Source organism: Ostrinia furnacalis, unplaced genomic scaffold (genome assembly GCF_004193835.3).
Source record: "Ostrinia furnacalis isolate ACB-3 unplaced genomic scaffold, ASM419383v2 OfSCF1161, whole genome shotgun sequence".
NCBI classification, from domain to species: Eukaryota; Metazoa; Arthropoda; class Insecta; order Lepidoptera; family Crambidae; genus Ostrinia; species Ostrinia furnacalis.
The window spans coordinates 134,814-158,095 of NW_021131400.1; the positions used below are offsets into that span (position 1 = coordinate 134,814).

The 23,282-nt window shown below is 38.5% G+C and overlaps 1 protein-coding gene across 1 annotated transcript in view; it reads right to left on the reverse strand.

Annotated features, from left to right (window-relative positions):
- Positions 1-22,507, reverse strand: part of dia (diaphanous related formin 1) — a 63,024-nt gene extending 40,517 nt beyond the window's left edge. The window contains exons 1-2 of the mRNA XM_028302832.1: positions 22,180-22,507; positions 211-390 (exon numbers count right to left, since the gene is read on the reverse strand). Of these exons, the coding sequence (XP_028158633.1) occupies positions 211-390; positions 22,180-22,257 (258 nt within the window). The 5' untranslated portion in view covers positions 22,258-22,507. The remainder of the gene's footprint in view (positions 1-210; positions 391-22,179) is intronic.
- Positions 22,508-23,282: the final 775 nt, after the last annotated feature.

Sequence of the window (23,282 nt, forward strand, 5' to 3'; positions counted from 1 at the left end):
ACGAGGTCTCTTTGAAGCGTCTCCACATCAGATCAGCGTTTCTCCATCTTCCCATTCTGGAGCCTTCTAGACCCTTCCAGGCGTCTTCACGAGGATGTCCTATCCACGCTTTTGTCTTAGGCTAGTAGATCTCTATCCAGGCTCCTTTTTAGAAGCTTCCAGCTTCCTAAATATTCTGAGAACTATCTAGAACATTCCAGGTGTACTTACGAGCATCTCCTCGAACCTCCTCTGCAGCTGTGCATCATCCAGCGCGTCCAGCTTGCTCCTATACTCAGCAGTGGCGGAGGCCTCGTCTTCTTCGCCGCGGTGCTCGGCGCGCGGTACCGTATCGTAACCGCGCTCGGGGCCGCCGCCCGCTTTCTTCGGACGCCCGAACCATGTGTCCAGCTGTGGGCAAAGAGAGAAAATGGTTAGGGAAAACTACAGTAGTAACTGATATAGTCCGCAAAATGGCCACAGTGGCAGTGGACGGGGCACGAAGCTCGTAGAACTGATAGTTCTCGAGTGGTAACCGCGGAGTCCACCAATTGGAAAAGTTAGTGTACGCAGCCACTTGGTGGACCGATGATCTAGAGCGTCTGGATGCGGGCAACACAGGACCGGTCTTTGTGAAAATCTTCGGGGAAACCCTGTCCAACAGTCAGAAAAGTAATCCGAAGTTTCAAATGCTTCCATCCTTCTCACGCAAAGCGGGATACCAGCAAAAAGGAACTGCTGGACAAAGGCCTCCCCCAAGGATTTCCATAACGACCGGTCCTTCGCTGCCTGCATCCAGGGTCTTCCCGCGACCTTCACCAGATTGACCAAAAGTGGTTATCGCAAACTAATTTGGAGACATGGAGCAAACAATACAGTCGACAGAATCTAACGCCCGTATTCGCAAACATTAGTATGAGGTCTCACAGTGCGCGTGGACGCACAGGGTCACACACGAACCAATCACAGAGCTTTATTCAACGCTGTGCGTTCGATTTGCTGCTTCACTTCAGCAAGCATCGTTTGTGAATACGGGTAGTACTACGTTTTTGGGGCAAAATTACACCAATTCTAAAGATGTAACAGTATTTTTCTTCGTGAGCCATTTAACAAAATGCTTCCTTATTTACCGGTAAACCAAAGAAACGTAAGTTTTTCTGTACATTGTTGATAAATGATTTAAATACAATGACGTAGGTGCCTTGTTAGTATGCGAATCTATTAGTCGGTGCATGCTTTGCTAAGTAGCACGGCCATATGAAGTGTTCGTAAGAGCATTACTCATACAGGGTGTCGCTTTTTTTAAAACCTCAGCCAACAATCACAATATAAAAAAGTTATGTGTTTACGAGTAAATGTGTTGTTTACGGATTTTAGGGAGCCCCTTTAAATTGAAATTCATTTCAGCATAGTCTTGTGTCACTTACTCAAGTGCTAAAAGGGCAAAGGCATTAGTTTTGTAAAAAAATGATCATGAAGAAATATTTTTGTTCAAGTTAAAAACTTGGTTACGAACTTAGTTTTATCTTGTGAGGCCTATGTTTCTGATTTCTGAATGTTGTTTTCAGAATCTGAACTGTGTTGGTACAAAATAAATAAGTCAAAACTTTTTTCAACATCAGGTGATTTGAAATTCCACTGTAAGATCAGGACTCTCTCTATTTACCAGAGGCAAAAGGAGGATTTGACCTACACTTCACCTGCCGCGATGGCTAGACGGGCCAGCGAGACTTATTTTACTATTTATATTTTTTGTATCATTTTTTTCACCCTATATTCAAATTCAACAAGACTTAAATCAATTCTTGATTCCTGATCGACGTTTCATAATACGTACGGGCAGGCTACTTTTCAACTATACCAAGAAAAATATACATATTTACATGAACCTCGTAATTTCTACATAATCTATTATGTGAGATGGTGCGTTTTCGTATTCCGTTTTCATACTGTATACTATAAACAGATTAAAGAAAGTTTAAAGATAAAGAAAATCATCATCATCAGATCATTTAGTCTTCATTGCAGGAGCACGACCCTCTAATTTACCAGAGGCAAATGGAGGATTTGTCCTACACTCCCCACGCTGGCCAGACGGGTTGGGGAGGCCTGATGTTCGCATTTTTGTACTTCAGTTGCCATCTAGTTCCAAACTTAGAAAACAATGGTAAACAGACAACGGTAGCTTATATTTCTATTTGTAAATCTACAATGTATAAAAGCGAAAGGTCACTGACTAGTGACTCGCTCACTCATCACGAAATCTCAGAAACTACAAGTGCTAGGAGTCTCAAATTCTGCATGGGGGTTCCTTTTAGAACGTAGGTGCTCAGTAAGACGGGATTTTGCAAAATTCAACCCCAAAGGGGGTAAAAAGGGATCCACGCGTACCTACGAAGTCGCGGGCGGCCGCTAGTACTTACATACAATATACTTTATGCATATTAATGCACAAAAATGTTTAAGCAATAAATAGCATTGTTTAATATAGAACATATTGAAAAGTTGATTTTCTGGTTCCTTAATGAGTTGCAGTGTGAACGATTATTGCAATATTAAATATTTATTACTAATTAATTTAATTATCGGTCTGAAAAAAGAATTTCAACACGATTTCCACAGACGACGCGCGGGCACCTCAAGCTTTACACTGTAGACTCTTCGCTCAAGGCAGGTATAGATCGTTTCATCCACGAAGACGCGCCCCGCCATTCTTCCGCTAATGTTTGAGTGTTATCGGTACACGCCAAATGATCCATGAGTGCACACGCACACTACAATAATGCCGCTCGGATTGCTCGGATCAAACTCCCCGCACCCCGCGCGACCGAGACCAAACATTGGTGGGGCGCGTCTTCGTGGATGAAGCGATCCATAGATACCGATACCGGCACCATTCGTTCGTTCGTTCGTTTCAGCCGAAAGACGTCCACTGCTGGACAAAGGCCTCCCCCAAGGATTTCCACAAAGACCGGTCCTGCGCCGCTCGCATCCAGGCACCTCCCGCGACCTTCACCAGATCGTCGGTCCACCTAGTGGGAGGCCTGCCACGCTACGTTTTCCAGCTCGTGGTCGCCACTCAAGAACTTTCCTGCTCCAGCGGCCATCACCACCGGCACCATTGCCTTTTGATTTAATTGACCTCAATGGTTTTGAAACGGTTGCCTCGCGAAGTACGTACACGAATTTAAATGGTGACTTTGACAAATAAGTCGATACGGGTCATCGCATTGTCCCATTGTTTGTCCACAATCGATTCAGCAATGGCGATGCAATCGATAGTTAACTAATCGATTATACGAAGGTCTTCGATGGTGATGAAGGTTCATTGAATTTTGATTTTGTTATGTGCAAGCTAACGCCCGTATTCACAAACATTACTATGTCTCACAGTGCGCGTGGACGCACAGGGAGACACACGAAACAGTCATAGAGCTCTATTCAACGCTGTGCGTTCGATTTGCTGCTTCACAGAGCTGGTGATCGTTTGTGAATACGAGCGTAAGTCCCCACAGAATACAGACTCTTTAAAAGCGCTTGTTCCCAACTAGTCACACCGTAATGTGTAACAGTGTTACTCATCATTTCAGCCATAGGACGTCCACTGCTGAACATAGGCCTCCCCCAATGATTTCCACATCGCCCTATTGGTAGCGGCCTGCATCCAGCGTCGTCGGTCTACCTTGTGGGTAGACATACGCTGCTACTCGTTGGAAAAAAGCCCATCAAGTCACATCGTCACTCGTATAGGACATTTATTTAACTATCTTCCCATTCGGTCACACTGTAACCTGTATTTTCTGACATAAGCTTTACGTTGTCACTGGTTACGTGGCCATTCCCACCTCTCGTTCCCACCGCTGCAACTCCTGTGTAGCCAGGATCTACAGCTTGACCGCCAATAACCCAACCAGTGAAGGTCAAGTTTGTCCCGGGGGTAAATTAAACTGTCATTGGACCCGCAACGAAATTAATCAGAAGAACATAGGAGGAGTTCGAAGTTAAGGTTCGACTTCCCTCCATTGCAAAGTGAATGACAGGTAACAAAGGTTTAGTAATTGTGAGTGGTTGGGAACAAGCGTTTAGAAGTCATCTTTTTTCTGCAAATAGGATTTTAAAAAGCGCTTTTCGGGGCAATAAATGGGCCAGTGCTGAGAAGAAGCAGCGCGAGAAAATCAGTCACATTTGTCAAGTACTTTAATCGGGCTGTTAATCAGTATCCCATCAAAAACAATACTTGTCAAAAAAACCAAGTCTCGCAACTCAGTTGTTCTACGGTAAAAAGTTGTGAGATCCATGTAATACCAAGTCCAGGCCAGAAAATCTTTAACGTTTTACATAAATTATTGACTTGGCCATCGCACTAAATAATCTGGGGGCACGGCAGTGCCCCCACCAAGTCGAGCAAAAAAGCGGCACGGCCGTACCATCCTTTTCTCGAAGCAATTCAGGCCATTTTCGACTGCCTGTAACTTCGTTGTGGATAAAACTAGAAGGCTGAATTTTCATTAGCTATGCAGGCATTGTAAAGACACGGTATATTTAAAATTTAATTCAATTTGAACCAGTAGTTTAATAATTATAACGGGTCAAAGTTACTTAATTTTGTCACTCACTGACTCACTCACTCACTCACTGACTCACTCACTGACTCACCGATCATCAAAACTCTAAGGCACTTCTAGCAGACCTAGAAGCTTCAAATTTGGAATATAAGTAGTGTTTGGTGTATGAATCAAGGAAAAACTAAAATATTTGGGGGCACGGTAGTGCAACCGCCAAGTCGAGTAAAATTTTTCAATTTCGGTCCAGTTTTCTAGATACATAACTGCTGTCTACAAAATACAAAAAGAAATGAGATCCCATCAAAAACAATACTTGTCAAAAAAACCAAGTCTCGCAACTCAGTTGTTCTACGGTAAAAAGTTGTGAGATCCATGTAATACCAAGTCCAGGCCAGGAAATCTTTAACGTTTTACATAAATTATTGACTTGGCCATCGCACTAAATAATTTAATTTACACGTGTTTTCATGCGATGGCCAAGTCAATATATTTATGTAAAACGTTAAAGATTTCCTGGCCTGGACTTGGTATTACATGGATCTCACAACTTTTTACCGTAGAACAACTGAGTTGCGAGACTTGGTTTTTTTGACAAGTATTGTTTTTGATGGGATCTCATTTCTTTTTGTATTTTGTAGACAGCAGTTATGTATCTAGAAAACTGGACCGAAATTGAAAAATTTTACTCGACTTGGCGGTTGCACTACCGTGCCCCCAAATATTTTAGTTTTTCCTTGATTCATACACCAAACACTACTTATATTCCAAATTTGAAGCTTCTAGGTCTGCTAGAAGTGCCTTAGAGTTTTGATGATCGGTGAGTCAGTCAGTGAGTGACAAAATTAAGTAACTTTGACCCGTTATAATTCTTAAACTACTGGTTAAAATTGAATGAAATTTTAAATATACCGTGTCTTTACAATGCCTGCATAGCTAATGAAAATTCAGCCTTCTAGTTTTATCCACAACGAAGTTACAGGCGGTCGAAAATGGCCTGAATTGCTTCGAGAAAAGGATGGTACGGCCGTGCCGCTTTTTTGCTCGACTTGGTGGGGGCACTGCCGTGCCCCCAGATGAACTTGAACATGTATGAAAGTGCGCACATTGCACCGATTTGGTATCGGCCGATTCCTCATACAAATTAGAGACAGTCTATGGGGACTCAAATTAAGCAATTGACATCAAAATCATGCGTTCAAAGCAAACCATTCTCATGTTATTTGATGGAAAATTTAAAAACTCAAGGCTGTTTCCACTTACCGAGAAGGGCGATTTTTCTTTGACAAAATCCCCGACAACTTTTATCGTATCCATTATCTTACACTTCACTTTTAATTATGTTATCATTATTTAAATTAACTATGAGTTTAACCTTGAATGTGTAATCGTCGCTATACACGATGGTAATGGATTACCTATAGACATACAAAGAAATTTGGGTAATGCGGAAAGTCGAATTACTTATTTGAAGACTTAAAATTGTTACAAATTAATTAATTCAGTTGGACTAAGAATGATACTGTAATGGGGGTTATTTATAGAACGTATGTGCTCACTAAGACGGGATTTTGCAAACTTCAACCCCTAAGGGGTACAACGTGATCCACGCTTACGTAGTCGCGGGTGGCCGTATAAATTGCTTTAGAACAAGTATTCATCTATTTCCACTTCACATGACTCAAAATGTTCTTACAACTTGTTTCTTTTAGAAGGTAGGTGCTCACTAAGACGGGATTTTGCAAAATTCAACCCCTAAGCGGTAAAACGTGATCCACGCGTACGAAGTCGCGGGTGACCGTATAAATATTTGCTTTAGAACAATTAGTAATCATTTATTTCCACTTCACATGACCCGAAATGTTCTTACAACTTGTTCCTTTTAGAACGTAGGTGCTCACTAAGACGGGATTTTGCAAAATTCAACCCCTAAGGGGTAAAACGTGATCCACGCGTAGGTACGTAGTCGCGGGCGGCCTCTAGCAATTCCTTTTTTTTTCTTTATTTTATTTTAGAACAAGTATTCATCAATTTCCACTTCACTCAATCCGAAATGTTCTTACAACTTGTCCGCACTTCACAAAATCAAAGCAAACACTGAATCCAAAATTAAGTCTGCGATGGACAGAATCGCCAAAAATAAGAAGTTGGTGCATTACTATTTTTAACTCAGTGTCGAGTGAATAAAGTTGACAATGTGTTGGCGTGCCCTTGGTGGTGATGACTCTCTTATGGATGGTGATTGGTCTTTCCATGGTTTGGAGCATTTAAACATTGCTTCTTATGTTGTTTTAAATAGGGGTTATTTTGTAACAAATAGTCTGATGAATTGTCCCGAGTCCCGACTGTATTGTATTATTATTTTCAAGGTATTTGAAAAGTCTATCACCCCTTTGTAAGGTACGGAACTTTGAACATAAAGCTAAAAACTATGACATCGAAGAGTTAGATGTGCATTGTTTCAGATGGTTTAGGTGTACTTAAAACAGATAATTGATAAACTACGCCAAATCCGAGGAAGACTGGAAGTTTAATATGCTTTATTGGAAAGCGTTACAGGTGCGTTGCCGGCCTTTAAGGTGAAGATACGCTCTCTTCTTGAAAGCTTGCAGGTAAAGGGTCCAGTAGGCCTAAGATGCGCGTCGTGATAGGCGGTTATCACGCCATTTTATCGATTTTACCCATACAAATTGACGTCGATAAAAGTTATCACGGCGCGCATCTTAGGCCTACTGGTAAAGTAAAAGAATAACGACATAGGTACATTATTTTGATGTTTTCCTGTAACAGTTCCTTGCTAATTACCTCAGCTCAGCTATGTCCTTAAACATATCTCAGAACCCATCAACTGTCGTTAAAATTCATTTAGCCAAGTCATCGACCTTTTTGATGGCTCCCATTAGTAAATACAAAACACAAAACTGACAAGTGTCTTCCTTGTTTTTGATAGAAAAAGCATTTGTTACGTACGTAACAAGGTCGTGGGTAATTTTAGCAATGGTCTAATATAATTTGTCTTTCGTAAAGATGTTTGGCTTGAGAATCTTGAGATGACATGTGAGTGTGATCTCATTACGATGTGGTGTTATTTTCATCTGCTTATTCTTTGTTTTTGTTGCTTACTAGCTTAAGTGCGTGGGTTCGTAGTATGTATGAGGGATAGCTTTCTACAGGTGAAAGAATTTAAAAAATCAAATCAAATCTTTTATTCAGTACTTAGGACCTTTCCAGTACACGTCCCAAATATAGCTTGCCCTACCACCACTTCGGGACAACATTTATGGCCTGGTGCTGAGAAGATGTGGCGGAAGAAACTCAGTCACCTTTGTCAATCGGTTCTTCAGTTCCTCGACAGCAGATAGCCTCCAAATCCAAAGCCTCCTTCCTTTAGGCGTTTAAGGGAAAGGCTGACAAGGGTGGCTAAGTTTCTTCCACCATTCCCAGCACCAGCCGATAATTTGTTCCACTTCCGAAAATCTGTGATAGGATAAGGCCAGCCAAGTTCCAAAACTTGGGACTTGTATACGTGCTATGGAAAGGGCACAATGGATGTAATAAAAGATATGAAGTTTTTGTCTTACGGTTTATATTTGTATTCGAGGTTTTAAGTTGTTCCGGCCAAGAAAAAAGTATTTTCGAGGGCTATCCTATTTACCCTCACCAGTAGGCACCATTGTAAAACCTATGAACAACTTCATTCTCACCTAAAATATAGAAACACGGGTCTCAACGCGAAATTTTTATATGCTGCTTGTTGACGTTTCGGCTGTTATGCTGCTGCCGTGGTCACAAGCAGACTGATTTGACATTGTTCTGTATTTTCATTGAAATAGAGGGCGAAAGTTTAAAATCTTTCATCTCACCTTATTGGAATCATTCCAAAGAACACTGAATAAGTTCACTGCGTTTACGTCATCGTTTGTTTGTAAATGCAGTCTAAAAGCAATGATGATGGAATTATCATCACCGTAATCACTTCTCGGTACTGAAATACTGTTTATTTTAGTTGCCAATAAAATTGAATGTGTTTAGTTTAGGATTCTATACAGGGTGTTTCAATCGCACCACAACTGACGTCCAATTTGAAAGAGTTATTTTAGGTACCTACTTGATTTACATTTATTCACATTAAAATGCTAAGATTTTTTTTGTTGATTGAACGCCCAAGAACTACGGGTCCGATTTAAAAAAGAGTCAAGATACAGTTCCTCTGTGGTTGAGTATTCCGGGTGAAGCTCGCTTCCAACTTCGACCTGGTCATCACTTACCATCAAGTGAGATGCAGGCCAAGAGCTTCCTCGTTGTAGTTAAAAAGAAATAATTTCCTGTTGGATAGCTCTCTTATTGAGGAAGGCTACATGCATCATACATTGTGTGCCATCACGCCACATCTACCAATAGGAGCGAAGCATTAATTAATATTGTTGCGAAAACGGGAAAAAATATTCGAACTATTTTCACGAGCCGGAAGACGTAGTGTGGGCTGGCCTCCTACTAGGTGGACCAACGATCTGGTGAAGGTCGTGGGAGGTGCCTGAATGCGGGCGGCCCAGGACCGGTCTTTGTGGAAAACCTTTAGATAACCAGCAGTGGACGGCTTTCGGCTGAAACGAACGAACGATTTTCACGCGTACGAAGTCACGGGCACTGTGCCCGGGGCACAACTATGTAGTAGTAATGAAAGAATATTGACAACTTACAAGTATTCGGCCAATGGTACAAATTTCCAGGCCAGGAAGGTTTCAAAAAAAAAAAACTAGTAGTAGCCATACATAAGAATACATCGGGAAAATTTCTTATTTTGTAGTTGGTTTATCTGCTGGTGACCTTACATTGTTGTATGGATTGGAATGTGTCCGATAACGTATTTGGGTGTGACTAATCATTGGAAGGAATTATCTATACGATTATCCTTGGTTAATACTAATTTTGTATGACAATTAACATTAGTATCTTATTTTAAAGTGCTACAATTAAATAAAATATTAGTTTATTATTTTCTTCTTTTTTTACCAACTTCAGAAAAAGGAGAAGGTTCTCAATTCGGTTGTACGAGTATGTATTTATTTATTGTTGATTTTTGTTTTAAATGTTTTTTTTTTTCAACTAAGTCCTCCTAACTTTCTAAGAAACACTGTCTAACCTATTTTCTATACCTTATCTTTCTATTTTAGAAAGTTACACAATGCTTATGCTTATTTATTTCCCAACTAACTGAATAATTTAGACTACCAATACATAATTATTTTCACAATAACATTTTCCCTCATGTTTTACTAGTCTAAAAAATTATAGAATAAAATAAATTTTTCACATGCAAAACCACCACCAATATAAAAACCCTTTATTTAATTTCACATTACCCGACATTTCGGCAAGCGAATCCGGGGGCACAAACTAACCCAGTAACTCCAGTATTCGTTCGCCTTCATCACTATTTGATAACATAACCCTCTTTTTAATTTTTAACCAACTTCACTAACGTTCACACACAGAGAAAAGTTCACAAAAACGCAAGCAAACTTTGGAAATTGAAATGACTATTTTGTTTCTTGCAAGTCACTTCACTTGGAAATACTTGAAATGGTTGAAAAAAAAAATAAAGTACAGTCGACAGCGCATCAAAAACTATACACTTTTGAAATAGAACTGTGCTACCATCCGTACATTTATAAGATTTTAAAAACCCGCGCGAATTTTGGTTGCAATTGTGAAAACTAAATTACTTTACAACTTTGTTTAGGAACTACAACTTTTTTAAATTTTAATAGCGCTAAGCTAAAGCATCTGACATAGGGTTTGCTCCCGGGAAATCCCGGTACTCATTTTTCCCGGGAATTCCCGATAATCTAATCCTTTATCTAGTTCCGGTACTGACGATGCAATTCCCGGGACTTTCGGTACTTTCGGGACTTCAATAATTTATTTTTAATAACAATTTTTTGACTAGATACCATCATATTTTTACGTACACACTATCAACAAATGAAAAAATATTAATAATGTTCCTAATTCATTAGGTACTATCCTTTTAAGACTGATTGTTTTAGCTGATTGTACCTACTTAGATACTACTTATTATTTCTTTCAACAGCGTGTTTTTTTATAAACCTAATTTAGTTAATTATTATTTATGTTTTGTCCCTAAGAGTAGGCGCACACCGTTGATTTTTCGTCGGCCGATAATTTAGTCGGGCAGTTGATCAGTATGGGCAGGTATGGGAGTGCGCACACTATGCCGATTCGATTTGGCCAATTCTTCATACAAATTAAAATCGGGCACAACTATCGGCCAACTAAAAATCAACAGTGTGCCCCTACTCTCTCTTGTCGCTGCCAGTATTTGACATTGAAAGAAAGTGAGAAAACATATTTTAACTAAAATAGGTTGATTAAACATTGAGTTATAATGTAAATATTACTTCAATGTGATTAAACGATTGTTGCTTTTTATGAATATGGCGGTTATGATTTTTAATAGGCATTTATAACTAGTTTTGTCGTGTTGTGTAACTGTTTGGACTGATTTATTATTAAGGTAACAAACCAATTGAACTGAACAGAAAAAGTTTAATTTATTTTTGTTAACCTATTTACATTTTTATTAAAATTACGTACAAATTAGGTAATTTGTTTAAATAAATAATAACCATTCACATGGGTACCGAAATTCCCGAATTTCCCGGTTTTCCCGGTACTGGTTTAGACCTGGTACCGGGAATTCAGTAACACTCCTTAGTACCGGGACTTGCAACCCCTAATCTGACACGTGACGCTACCATACAATTTTTGACAGCTAGCCGTTCCATATCTCCTCCTAAACAACATAAAGGTGACACAGGAATATGTGTTTTGTTCACCTGTGTTAAAATTCAAGTTAAAACAATATGTATTAGATACGATATTTAGTACGCAATACTTCCTTATGTATTCAGCTTAAGAATGATAAAATTCCAAAACAGATGATGCTATTTCTTGAGGAAGTCATAAGGTAGATAAGAGAGCTAAAGTATGCGTAAGTTTTAGTTTTCGAGTCATATTATTACAATATAAAAATGACTAACAATTTTATACAGAAAGTCAATATTTCCCGCCAAGAAGTCGATTCTTAACTTCAAACTTCTATGTTCTTCTGATTAATTTAGTTGCGGGCCCAATGACAGCTTAACTTTCCCCCGGGACAAACTTGACCTTTACTGGTTGGGTTATTGGGGGTCAAGCTGTAGATCCTGGCTACACAGGAGTTGCAGCGGTGGGAACGAGAGGTGGGAATAGTCCCGTTTAGTCAATACTTTTAAAACTTTACTATTTTGAAAGAGTGACAGCAGTTTTTATATGAACCACTGCACTTTTTTTAACATAATTTGACTATTAATTTGAATGGTTCACATTTATAGAAGAACAATGAACAGAGCGAACCCGGGGCAGAAACTTGTAAAGATAAAAGCCTAAATTACATATTTTACATTCAAAATTTCCAAATTTCCTACTCACTGTACACCTTCAAACAACATTTTAAAAGGAAAAAGATATTATTTTCTTATCTTTTTCTTTTGCTTTTAAATACTTTGACACACACACAATTACAACCAAAAACCACGCCCCCTATACCTTCACTAATTTCACACACACAACACTGTTTCAACAACAACAACAAAAACAAAACCGATATAGGCCAACAAGCGCCACGATCGCTCCCGTAATCGTTACTGCACTCTCTTCGATGCGCACGCGTCGGTGACGTCACAGCCACAGTATAAGCAAAACCAGTAAGACAAGTTTGAGATACTACAAACATAATTAACTTTTTTTTTAAATATAACCGACTTCAAATGCGTGAACACAAAAAAAAACTAAAAATTAAAAAATTTTGATAATACCTATTCAACAAAAAAATAATCGTTCAAATTGGTTCATAATCGGTATTGCGTTAAAAAAGTTCATCCCCAATTTTCCACCCTTGGGGGTGAAATATTTTCTTCAAATTCGCATGAAACCACCCTTTTGATAATACCTATTCAACAAAAAAATTATCGTTCAAGTTGGTTTATAATCGGCGGAGATATTGTGTATAAAAAAGTTCATCCCCAATTTTCCGCCCTTGGGGGTTGTTTTTTTTATTATTAAATTTAAATGGGACCACCCTTGAGGTATTACCTATACGCCGAAGAAAGATTTGTTCAAATCAGTTCATAATTGACGGAGTTATCGCGTAACAAACATAGAAAAAAAAACATACGGGTCGAATTGAGAACCTCCTCCTTTTTTTGAAGTCGGTTGAAAATCGATATAGGCTAACAAACGCAACAATAACTCCAGTTATACTGTACTATCTTCGGTGCGCACGCGTCGGTGACGTCAGAGAGAGTATAAGCAAAGCCAGTAAGACAACTGAGGTAGTTTTCTTTCATATAAAATTGATATAGGCCAACAAGCGCCACGATCGCTCCCATTATACTGTACTTTCTTTGATACGCACGCGTCCGTGACATCACGACCATCGTATAAGTAAACTCAGTAAGACAACATTCAGGGAATTTTTGGCAAGAAAGTAAAGCGTCATGATTTTAATGTGTTTACCTTTCTGGCTGCCACCACCTAAGTCTGTCGCCATAACAATAATGTTTACTTAACAGCATTGTTGTACTTCGGTAGTTGGAGGTAAGATAGTCAGTTCCTTTGGATGAGGATTAAGGTAAAGCCCGCTTCCACCTTCGGCATGATCATCACTTTCCATCAATCAGGCGAGAGGCAGATGATGGCTAAGAGCTTCTCAGTTGTGGATAAAACAAGGCAATTTGGTCACCACTACACAAGCACGACACGACTCTCTTTTTGTCTAAAGCAAATGAAGGATTTGGCCTACACTCCTCAAGCTTGGTAAATTCAAACTCAAATAGTTTATTCGGTACACAGGGCCTTTCCAGGGCGCTTATACACGGCCCAAATAGCTTGCCCTACCACCACTTCGGGACAACATATGGGATGATCCTGAGAAGTAGCGGAAGAAACTCAGTCACCTTTTTAAGCCTCTTTTTCAATCACATACAGCGAATACGGCAGTTGTTGGTTTTAGATTTATCTTAGGCGCAGACCACCGATTTTTAGTTTGCCGATAGTTGGGTCGGGCTGTTGATCAGTATAGAGATGTATAAAAGTGCGCACATTACACCGATTTGGTATCGGCCGATTCTTCATACAAATTAGAATCGGGCCCAACTATCGGCCAACTAAAAGTCGGTGGTCTGCGCCTAGGCTTACTGGGTATATTTCCACTGTGGCCACAGCGATAGCATTCCGCGCGCGTCGCGGGAGTTTGCGCGCGAATTTTAAGGTTGTACTTACGATAGCACATTAAGCTAATCACTGTGTTTATGTAGTCGTAATAGGTACTATTCTGCAATAAATATCTGTGATCTGACGTGACCTCAACTGTGCTCATATTTTGTTTGTAAAAAGGTGTTTCTTAAAATGCTATTAACAAGAAAGTAGCTCCGTCTTCAGGGGGTGTAGTGTGTGTGAGTTTACGTCAAATACATTCGATGTCGACTGCGTAAAGTGACATTAAATGTATGAAGGATTGTACAGCGCCCCTAGCGGAAACTTTCAAGAACTAAATTCTTAGTTTTTTTAACGCGCTCTCTAGAGACGTTTGATGTAAACTCACACATGCCCTCAGATATGTTCTCCACGCCTAAACTACTGATACAATTTTGATGAATTTTGTAAAAAAAACAGATGAGTCCTAGTGGGACAGAGGAGAGGACTTTTTGTCACAAGAAGACGACAAGTTATAATTATTAATGTACAGGGTGTATGGCAACAGAACTCAGCTCACACTGGTCTAAGACCTTCTTCATGACATATTTCCATTCTGTATGATAAACAAGGAGCCTTCTTACGAGGACCTACACTGGTCAAAAACCTTAATCTTGACATATTTCCACCCTTTATTTTATTTTATTTTTCTTCATTAGGAAAACATATACAGCTTATATTATGATAAGCAAGGAGCCTTCTTATGAGGACCATGTAAGCGACCACGTCTCAGTTCGAAATATGACCCCTGGCAACCCACACTGGTCAACAAAGACCTCATTCTTGACATATTTCCACCCTGTATGATCAGCAAGTTCATTGAGAAGCAATATCGATCTCAATGTAACCGGTTAATTGATTGTATTGAATGGATCGAGTTGACCTCCGTTTGCGTTTGACCCAATTCCACATATCTATGGTTATTATAACTTCCATACTTGCACTAAATATAGAACAACATACTAAACTTCCATACAAAATACTCAATAGTGACTGAGTTTCTTGCACTGCTTCTTCTCAGCACTGGCCCATTTATTGTCCTGAAGCAGTGGTAGGGTTAATACTGGGACGTGTAAAAATGCTTTTTAAAAGCCTATTTGCAAAAATTTATGAGTTTTGTGAGTTTTTAAAAGAGGAAGGTAGTCCTCGCCAAAGGATTTGGGGTAAAATCTATACTTACTAATATTATAAAGCTGAAGAGTTTGTTTGAACGCGCTAATCTCAGGAACTACTGGTCCGATTTGAAAAAATATTGTGTTGGATAGCCCATTTATTGAGGAAAGCTTTAGGCTATATAACATCACCCTACAGCCAATAGAGGCGGAGCAGTAAAGTAAAATGTTGCAAATAAATTAAAATAATTATTCAAACTATTTTCACGCGTACGAAGTCGCGGGCACAGCTAGTAGGACCAGGAGGGAAATGAGACACTCGTGAAAAGCCGGGGAAAAAAGCTAGTCTAGATATCTAAATATAATAACTCAAAGGTGACTGATTGACTTACATAGTGATCTATCAACGCACAGCCCAAACCGATGTTATGACGTAGGCATCCGCTAAGAAAGGATTTTACGAAACTCCACCCCTAAGGGGGTAAAACGGGATCCACGCGAACGAAGTCGCGGGCGGCCGCTATTAAAAAAATATAATTAACAGTAGACTACGCCTATTTTAGATCATAACGCGTGTAATCAGGCCATTGTCTCCTACAGCGCAGTTATTTTAATTAATCTATTAATATACTGTGACGTCATCGTAATTATGGAACTAGAAGAGCCGGTTCTATTTTAAAACATTAGTTAATATTCAGAAATATTTAAATCACTCTTCCCGTGGATGTCGTAAGCGACTAAGGGACAAATATGCGAACATCAGGCCTCCCCAACCCGTCTGGCCAGCGTGGGGAGTGTAGGACAAATCCTCCATTTGCTGGTAAATTAGAGGGTCGTGCTCCTGCAATGGAGACTAAATGACCAGATGATGTTGGTGTTAACATATTAATGGGAAACTCCTCCTATGTTCTACTGATTAATTTCGTTGCGGGTCCAATGACAGTTACACTTTCCCCCGGGACAAACTTGACCTTCACTGGTTGGGTTTTTATTGGCGGTCAAGCTGTAGATCCTGGCTACACAGGAGTTGCAGCGGTTCCTTCTTAAAGCAAAAACTACTGGAAGGATTTTGGGTAAACTTTACAATGTTAGAACATTCACATCAGAGGTGGAATTGTGTAAAGCAATCGTAATCATTTGACAGTTCATAACGTACGATAAAGTCAATTAAACAAAGCGTTTGACAGAATAATCGTACGTTATGAACTGTCAAATGAAAACGATTGCTTTACACAATTCCACCTCTGAATAGCAAAATCGGAATTCATGCAGGCAAAGACGGTTGTAGAAACTAGTATGTGATAAACTCAACATAACTATTCGTTGAATTTTCTCTTCAAATATGAGCTACATTAAGTAGACAAACAACATTCATATAAAAAACCTTATGCCTCTTCTAATAGAGTTCACAATGATTCATCATCGTGTTTAGTCGAATAACAAATTGAGCGTAACATTAGATCATCATCATTATCATAACTACTAATGTACATTGTTAATTTAACTAAAATTTAGAATTCAGTCTAATAGCAAAGAAAAGCCACCTGACTCGATGGACGGACGACTTTCTGCACACAATGCATCTAATTAAAATAGATAAGAGAGAAACAAAAGACAAACAACAGAACTTCTAAGCACTGTACTAAAGTAGTAAGTAATGATCCTTAACTTCGAACTCCTATGTTCTTCTGATTAATTTCGTTGCGGGTCCAATGCCAGTTCAACTTTCCCCCGGGACAAACTTGACCTTCACTGGTTGGGTTATTGGCGGTCAAGCTGTAGATCCTGGCTACACAGGAGTTGCAGCAGCGTAAATAAGACGTGGATCTTGTTTGGTAGGATTTAAAGGCGCTTTTGCAACGAAAATTATAGGCCAGGCTCATAACTGAGTCAGTACCTGAGGTATGGGAACGGCACGGGAGGGGTGACATTGACATAATATCATGACGTGACGAAACATACAAATCTGAAGCACATCTAAAGCCTGGTCCGTGAGCACGTAGAATTTTGTCCAATGACCCCAAGCTACCCATCCTTATCGCTCGCGCGTAATTATATTGCTGTCGCGACTGTGCGACGCGCGCCCGCAGTGAGTGTGCGAGGGTGACAGCAACATGATTACGCGCGAGCGATAAGGATGGGTAGCTTGGGGTCATTGGATAAAATTCTACGTGCTCACGGACCAGGCTTTAGTCTCGCTGATGTTCGACGTCACAAAAACATCCCGTGCCGCTCCCATACCTTAGGTACTGACACAGAAGCGCTGGACCAATATTATAAAGGTTTTATGCTTTAATGTTCCTATATTATGAAAATCCCTGGGGGGAGAGGCCTTTGTCCAGCAATGGACGTTCTTTGGCTAAAACGAACGAACTTAAGTTGAATTAACACTTTGACAGACATCTTAATCTCCCACGTCATTCAACATAGTCGTGATCGTCTGTCAAAGTATTAAGCTTTAAAACGGTGGAATACCATCACCGGTAGTGTAGTCACGGTGACGTAACGCGCATGACATTCGGCTTGCTCACGCGCACCGATGACCGTCGATCAAGGTCGCGTATTTGTTTACTCTAGAAGGCAATAATGTATGGGGACTAATCCCACCTCTTTTCTTATTACTGCAACTATTTTTAAACAATACAAGGCAGGTATTTCACCGCTATCACTCCTGATATTGATGGGACTATTCCCACCTCTCGTTCCCACCGCTGCAACTCCTGTGTAGCCAGGATCTACAGCTTTACATCCAATAAAAAACTTAAGCGAAAGATATCACTGTCATTGGATGCATAGCGAATTTAATCAGTAGAAAATAGACGGAGTTGGAAGTTTACAGACTTCCCTCATTTTCATCAACTTTTCTGAAAACTACCTTAAAAACTTCATTTTAGTCCTGAAAACCGTTTCCAATTATTATAGCTGTAATTTTAGATTCCTAGCCTTAAATCGATAAATAATGTTTATTAATTAAAAAATCACGGGTTCCTTTTTAACAAAATCTTAGGGGGCCGTGTTATGACAGCTCACAAAAAGTATGTCAATCGACTAATGGTCAACTACCCTATACCATGGACCTAACCGTATTCCCAACCAATAATAGTATTTCTAGTGACAGCGACCGGAAAAATAAATTTGTAGTTTCCACGTATAATTTAGCTTTCTCTGCGTAATGAATGACCAATAACATTCTCACCTTAGCCACATAGCTCCCTTTCTAAACGGCTATTTGGTTCTTAAATCCAAGGTCCGAAAGAATCATTTCTGTTTCTAAGACTATTATAATATATGGATTATTGAGAGTCTCACGCAACATCATCAGATCAATTTTATCCCCACTGCAAGATTTACACACTCTCTAATGTACCAGAGGCAAATGGAGGATTTGGAGTACACTCCCCACGCTGGCCAGACGGGTTGGGGAGACGGTTATCTGACATATTTTATTAACTTTTCCCAAGTTTTCCATCAGAACAAGTTATTGGCCCCATAGACTTGGCACCTAACGCGTCCACCCACACCATTGCAACACTTGATGACACTGACCCAGTGATGTCACGGTGATGTCATTAGTGTTTAATAGCTGGTGACAGAATTATGACAAAAATTATATTCTAATATTCTATCAATCATAGGATTTACCTCTACTTAAGATACAATATTATCTTCCTCTGTCTAAGAAGGACATAGACAAAGTAGAGTTAGTTACAACACTATTTAGAACTCAAGAAGAAGTGGACGGATTTTAATGGTCTAATGCCCGTTTTTACCATCAATCCCTAATTTTTAAGTGACCCCTATGACAACAAAATTCATATTATTATGTCACTATAGGGGTCACTTAAAAATTAGGGATTGATGGTGAAACCGGGCATAAATCCAACAAGGATTCATCTCCGCCCTAAAATGAGTTTGAAACTTTACCATCTTTTGAATATTGAAACTTTATCATCTCTTGAAAGCCCAGCAGTTGACGACAGAAATTGACTGTTAAGTCAGTTACCACAAAAATAAATTATAAAGACTATTCAAAATCAAAATCAAAAATATTTATTCAGTTTAGACCACAAGTGGCACTTATGAACGTCAAAATATAGTAAATAATAAAAAGAAAAGGTAGCCCTTATGGGGCACTTTACATGTCTCCTTATCTTTTGGGCCCTACCAGCGCTTCGAGACAAACATAAGGCAAGTGCTGAGAAGAAACGCCGGAACAAACTCTACTATTACTCGCGAAAATTAATTAAATGCTTTACAAAACTCATAATATTCCGCAATAGTTAAGGTCATAGGGAAATGCTAATAAGTTTGCAAACTTTCGACCTTCGCGTCTTCCAATGATGCGCTAAGTACGCTGCTCACGTAGCGGTTTTATTCGCGAATCGAAGATCTATCACTTCTCTCTTTCATCGATGTGGGTTCTGTGGTGAGAGAGCGAGACGTATAGTGAGACGTTTTACAGAATACGACCCGTAATACAGTGTGAGTCACGTTAAAGTGTACATATGAAAATAGGTGAAACTAGACCTATTTTTATCGACAAAAAAGAGGTCAAAATTTTTTTGAGATTTTTTTTTAATTTATTATAGAATTTTTTTTCTTCCAATTACTTATTTTAAAGAAATCGTAATAACTTTTAAACTAAGAGGTATATCCTGATAAAATAAAAACAGTAATAATGCTAAATAACAGACGATACTAAATAAATACATAAAATACTCAGAAAATGACAACAAATAATAAAAAAATATACTGTTTGAAAAAAATCTGCTTAAAAATTCGTGTTTTTTTTGGTTATTTGACAATTTCTCCAAAAAATGCCCCTATAACAGGTGGTTTTTATTGTTTTGTATTATTTTCTATCGTATTGCCTTTGTAAAATAAAAAATCGCATGTCTCTATCCCTATCACAACATTTGCTATGATAGTTTGAACAAAGGCCTGCCACCACATTATTCTCCGCTACAGGTAGGGACAATTTTAATTTTAACTAAAATGCTTGTTTTACTTCGAAATCTTTTGTTTTTATTTGAAATCTGACTTGTCTTTATCAAATTTACAAATGTAGAGCCACTTTCAGTTTCGTTGTTAACGAAGCGTTGAATGGCGCGCCCGGAGAGGCTTAGTTCGAACGATCATAGCAAATGTTGTGATAGGGATAGAGACATGCGATTTTTGGTTTTACAAAGGCAATACGATAGAAAATAATAAAAAGTAATAAAAACCACCTGTTATACGGGTATTTTTAGGAGAAATTTATCAAATAACCAAAAAAACAGGAATTTTTAAGCAGATTTTTTTCAAAAAGTATCAATTTTTATTATTTGTTGGCATTTTAGGAGTATTTTATGTATTTATTTAGTATCGTCTGTTATTTAGCATTATTACTGTTTTTATTTTATCAGGATATACCTCTTAGTTTAAAAGTTATTACGTTTTCTTTAAAATAAGTAATTGGAAGAAAAACATTTCTATAATAAATTTAAAAAAAATCTCAAAAAAAATTTGGCCTCTTTTTTGTCGATAAAAATAGGTCTAGTTTCATATATTTTCATATGTACACTTTAACGTGACTCACACTGTATAAAATATCCCTATTTCAATTTATGAAAGTTAGAAGCTTACTATGCCTAAACCACTAAACCAATTTTGATGAAAATTGCGACGAATATTTATTGCAGAGGACATAGAATACTTTTTTATTTATTTATTTATTTAAAGGCACCACAGAATACAGTTTTTGTCAGGAAAACAAAACTTGAAGGGGATGTAAGTTTGTAATATGGGGAACCACCAAACCATTTTTAGTATTATGCGCAACTTCGTACGTGTGGACCATGATTTGCCCCCGTTAGATATTGTGTTGATAGATGGTGTTTCACGGCATGAATATTTACGAATGTCAAAAACAGTGGTTTGCCGAGCGCTGTAGATTTTAGCCAATGACGATAGATAGCGCTTTTTAGACGTCTTATTTATTTGTTGAAATTTATTTGTCACATAATACCGTCATAAATTGTGGCGTATGTGTTGATCTGGTTTGTAAACAATGCTACTGTGGAGTTTCAGTGGAATACGTTCGGTGGTTTTTGCGTGGAGAAGTAAAGAACACCCTGACATCAAAACTTTCGCCTTTATAATATTAGTATGATATTGATTGGTATTTCCCCTAGTCGTTTTTTAAACATTTTTACTGATAGCGGATGGTGGGAGGGTTCATTTCGTTTTCGTGCGCTTCGCGGATTCCCTAGCAAGAGCTGAAAATCAGTGTTCTGCCCTTTTCAGGGCAGTGTTTACATTGAGCTCTTTGCTTTTTGCATCGCTGCGACACACATCATGCAGGAAGTATTCTTCCACTTGTTACTGCTTTTGTTTGTTTTATGCATGCTTATATAACTAGTATTCTACTGTATTCTATTCTTTTCTTATTATTGTTATGCTGCAACTTTACTCTTTATGTGTGTTAAGTGTATGCAAATAAATGATTTATCTATCTATCTATCTATCTTTATTCAAAAAGTATTTTTGAGAAGATTTTCTGTGACAAATTTACATGAGTCAATGAAGACACATTGTCCATATCCGGAATCGAAGGCGTGACCGACAGAGTACGGTTTAGTTCTAAAATGCCATTCAAGATTCGTGACTTGATGGAGGTCGGTAGACCATTGGAATGCTACCGAATATACTTATTAATCGATACTAATATAGATAGGAAAGTATGTCTGTCTGTTACGTTTTTACACCTAAGAGACCGCACAGCAAACTACAGACTTTTCCTCTTAGTCGGTCGATAGTTTCTAAGAGTCTCAACAGACAACACATAGTGTCAGCCCAAAACTCCGCCACAAGAGTGGCGTTGTCAGTAGCATTCATTAAATCCTCCTGAGTGCAGTTGCTCGGGCACTCAGGGCACGACATCATGACAACGCCACTCTTGTAGCGGAGTTTTGGGCTGACACTGTGTAGGTTTGTTGTCAACACGATAAGAAGAAGAACAGACAACAGTTTTTTAATGGGTCGATAGATTGGTCAGCTTCTGATTTGTATTAGAAATCGGCCAACACCAAATTGATATAATGTGCGCACTTCCATACATGTATGAAAGCCGCAGCTTCAATTCCCAACCTCAAGAATTCAAAAAAAGTAAAGGTGCAATCCTGAAAATTTGTCCTTTATAAATACATAACAATAATGTTAAAACTGACCTTCTTCCTCCTCCATGTTTCTTTCCTCCTCAGACGAGGCAAGCTCTGACTGCTATACTTGGACGGCTCATCACTCATTTTGTAACACAATAACTATTTTTGTAACATTTCACCACTATTATCAACTATTTTTGTAACATTTCACCACTATTAACAACTATTTTTGTAACATTTCACTACAGTTTACAACTATTTTTTTAACTTTTCACCACAGTTAACGACTATTTTTGTAACATTTCACTGTCACAGAGTTACAGTAACTTGGTCATTGTCCATTTTGTGTTACAGTTTTTAACACTTTTTACGCACTTTAGAATCAAACTTGTTACATCTGGAATTAACAAATAGCTATCGCAAAGCTTACACTGGAATACTAATACTCACAACTTAATCCTACTAATCATCATCATCATCATCATCATCTCAGCCACAGGACGTCCACTGCTGAACATAGGCATCCCCCAATGCTTTCCATGTTGCCGGCATCCTAACTATCCTACTAATATTATAAATGCGAAAGTTTACGTATAGATGTTAATTATGTTTGTTGCTCTTTCACGCAAAAACTACTGAACGGATTTTGATGAAACTTTTCAGTATTATTGTTTACACACATCAGAATAATTACCTATACTCCATAATTTATAAAGATCTGTGACAAATTTAATTTCACGCCGGCGAAGCCGTGGGCAAAAGCTAGTAGGTAATTAATGTAATTCTTTATCTTTGACCCCATCGATAGGAATGAGTTATCAAATTAATTAAATTATTGAGTTGTTTATGGAAAAACATGTTTGTGGTAATTAAGCTATGGGGAATTTTATCAAGCTATATATTAACTATACTTATCATGACATTTAATCATTAAAATGAAATACTGTTCAAATTCATATTTTAAATGTTTTATTGCACGCATATGGTACAGTCACGGAATGAAAAGGTTCGTCAGTTTTCAAATTGATTCCTTCAACGAATCGCGAGCACATTTAGGGTAATTGCGCCGGTTTTCCGTCCAGCTCCTGTTTTCGTCCATTTGACCGACTTGCCACAAACAAATACGGAAAATTTGAATACAAACCTAACTTTCCGTGAAAGTTTGGACT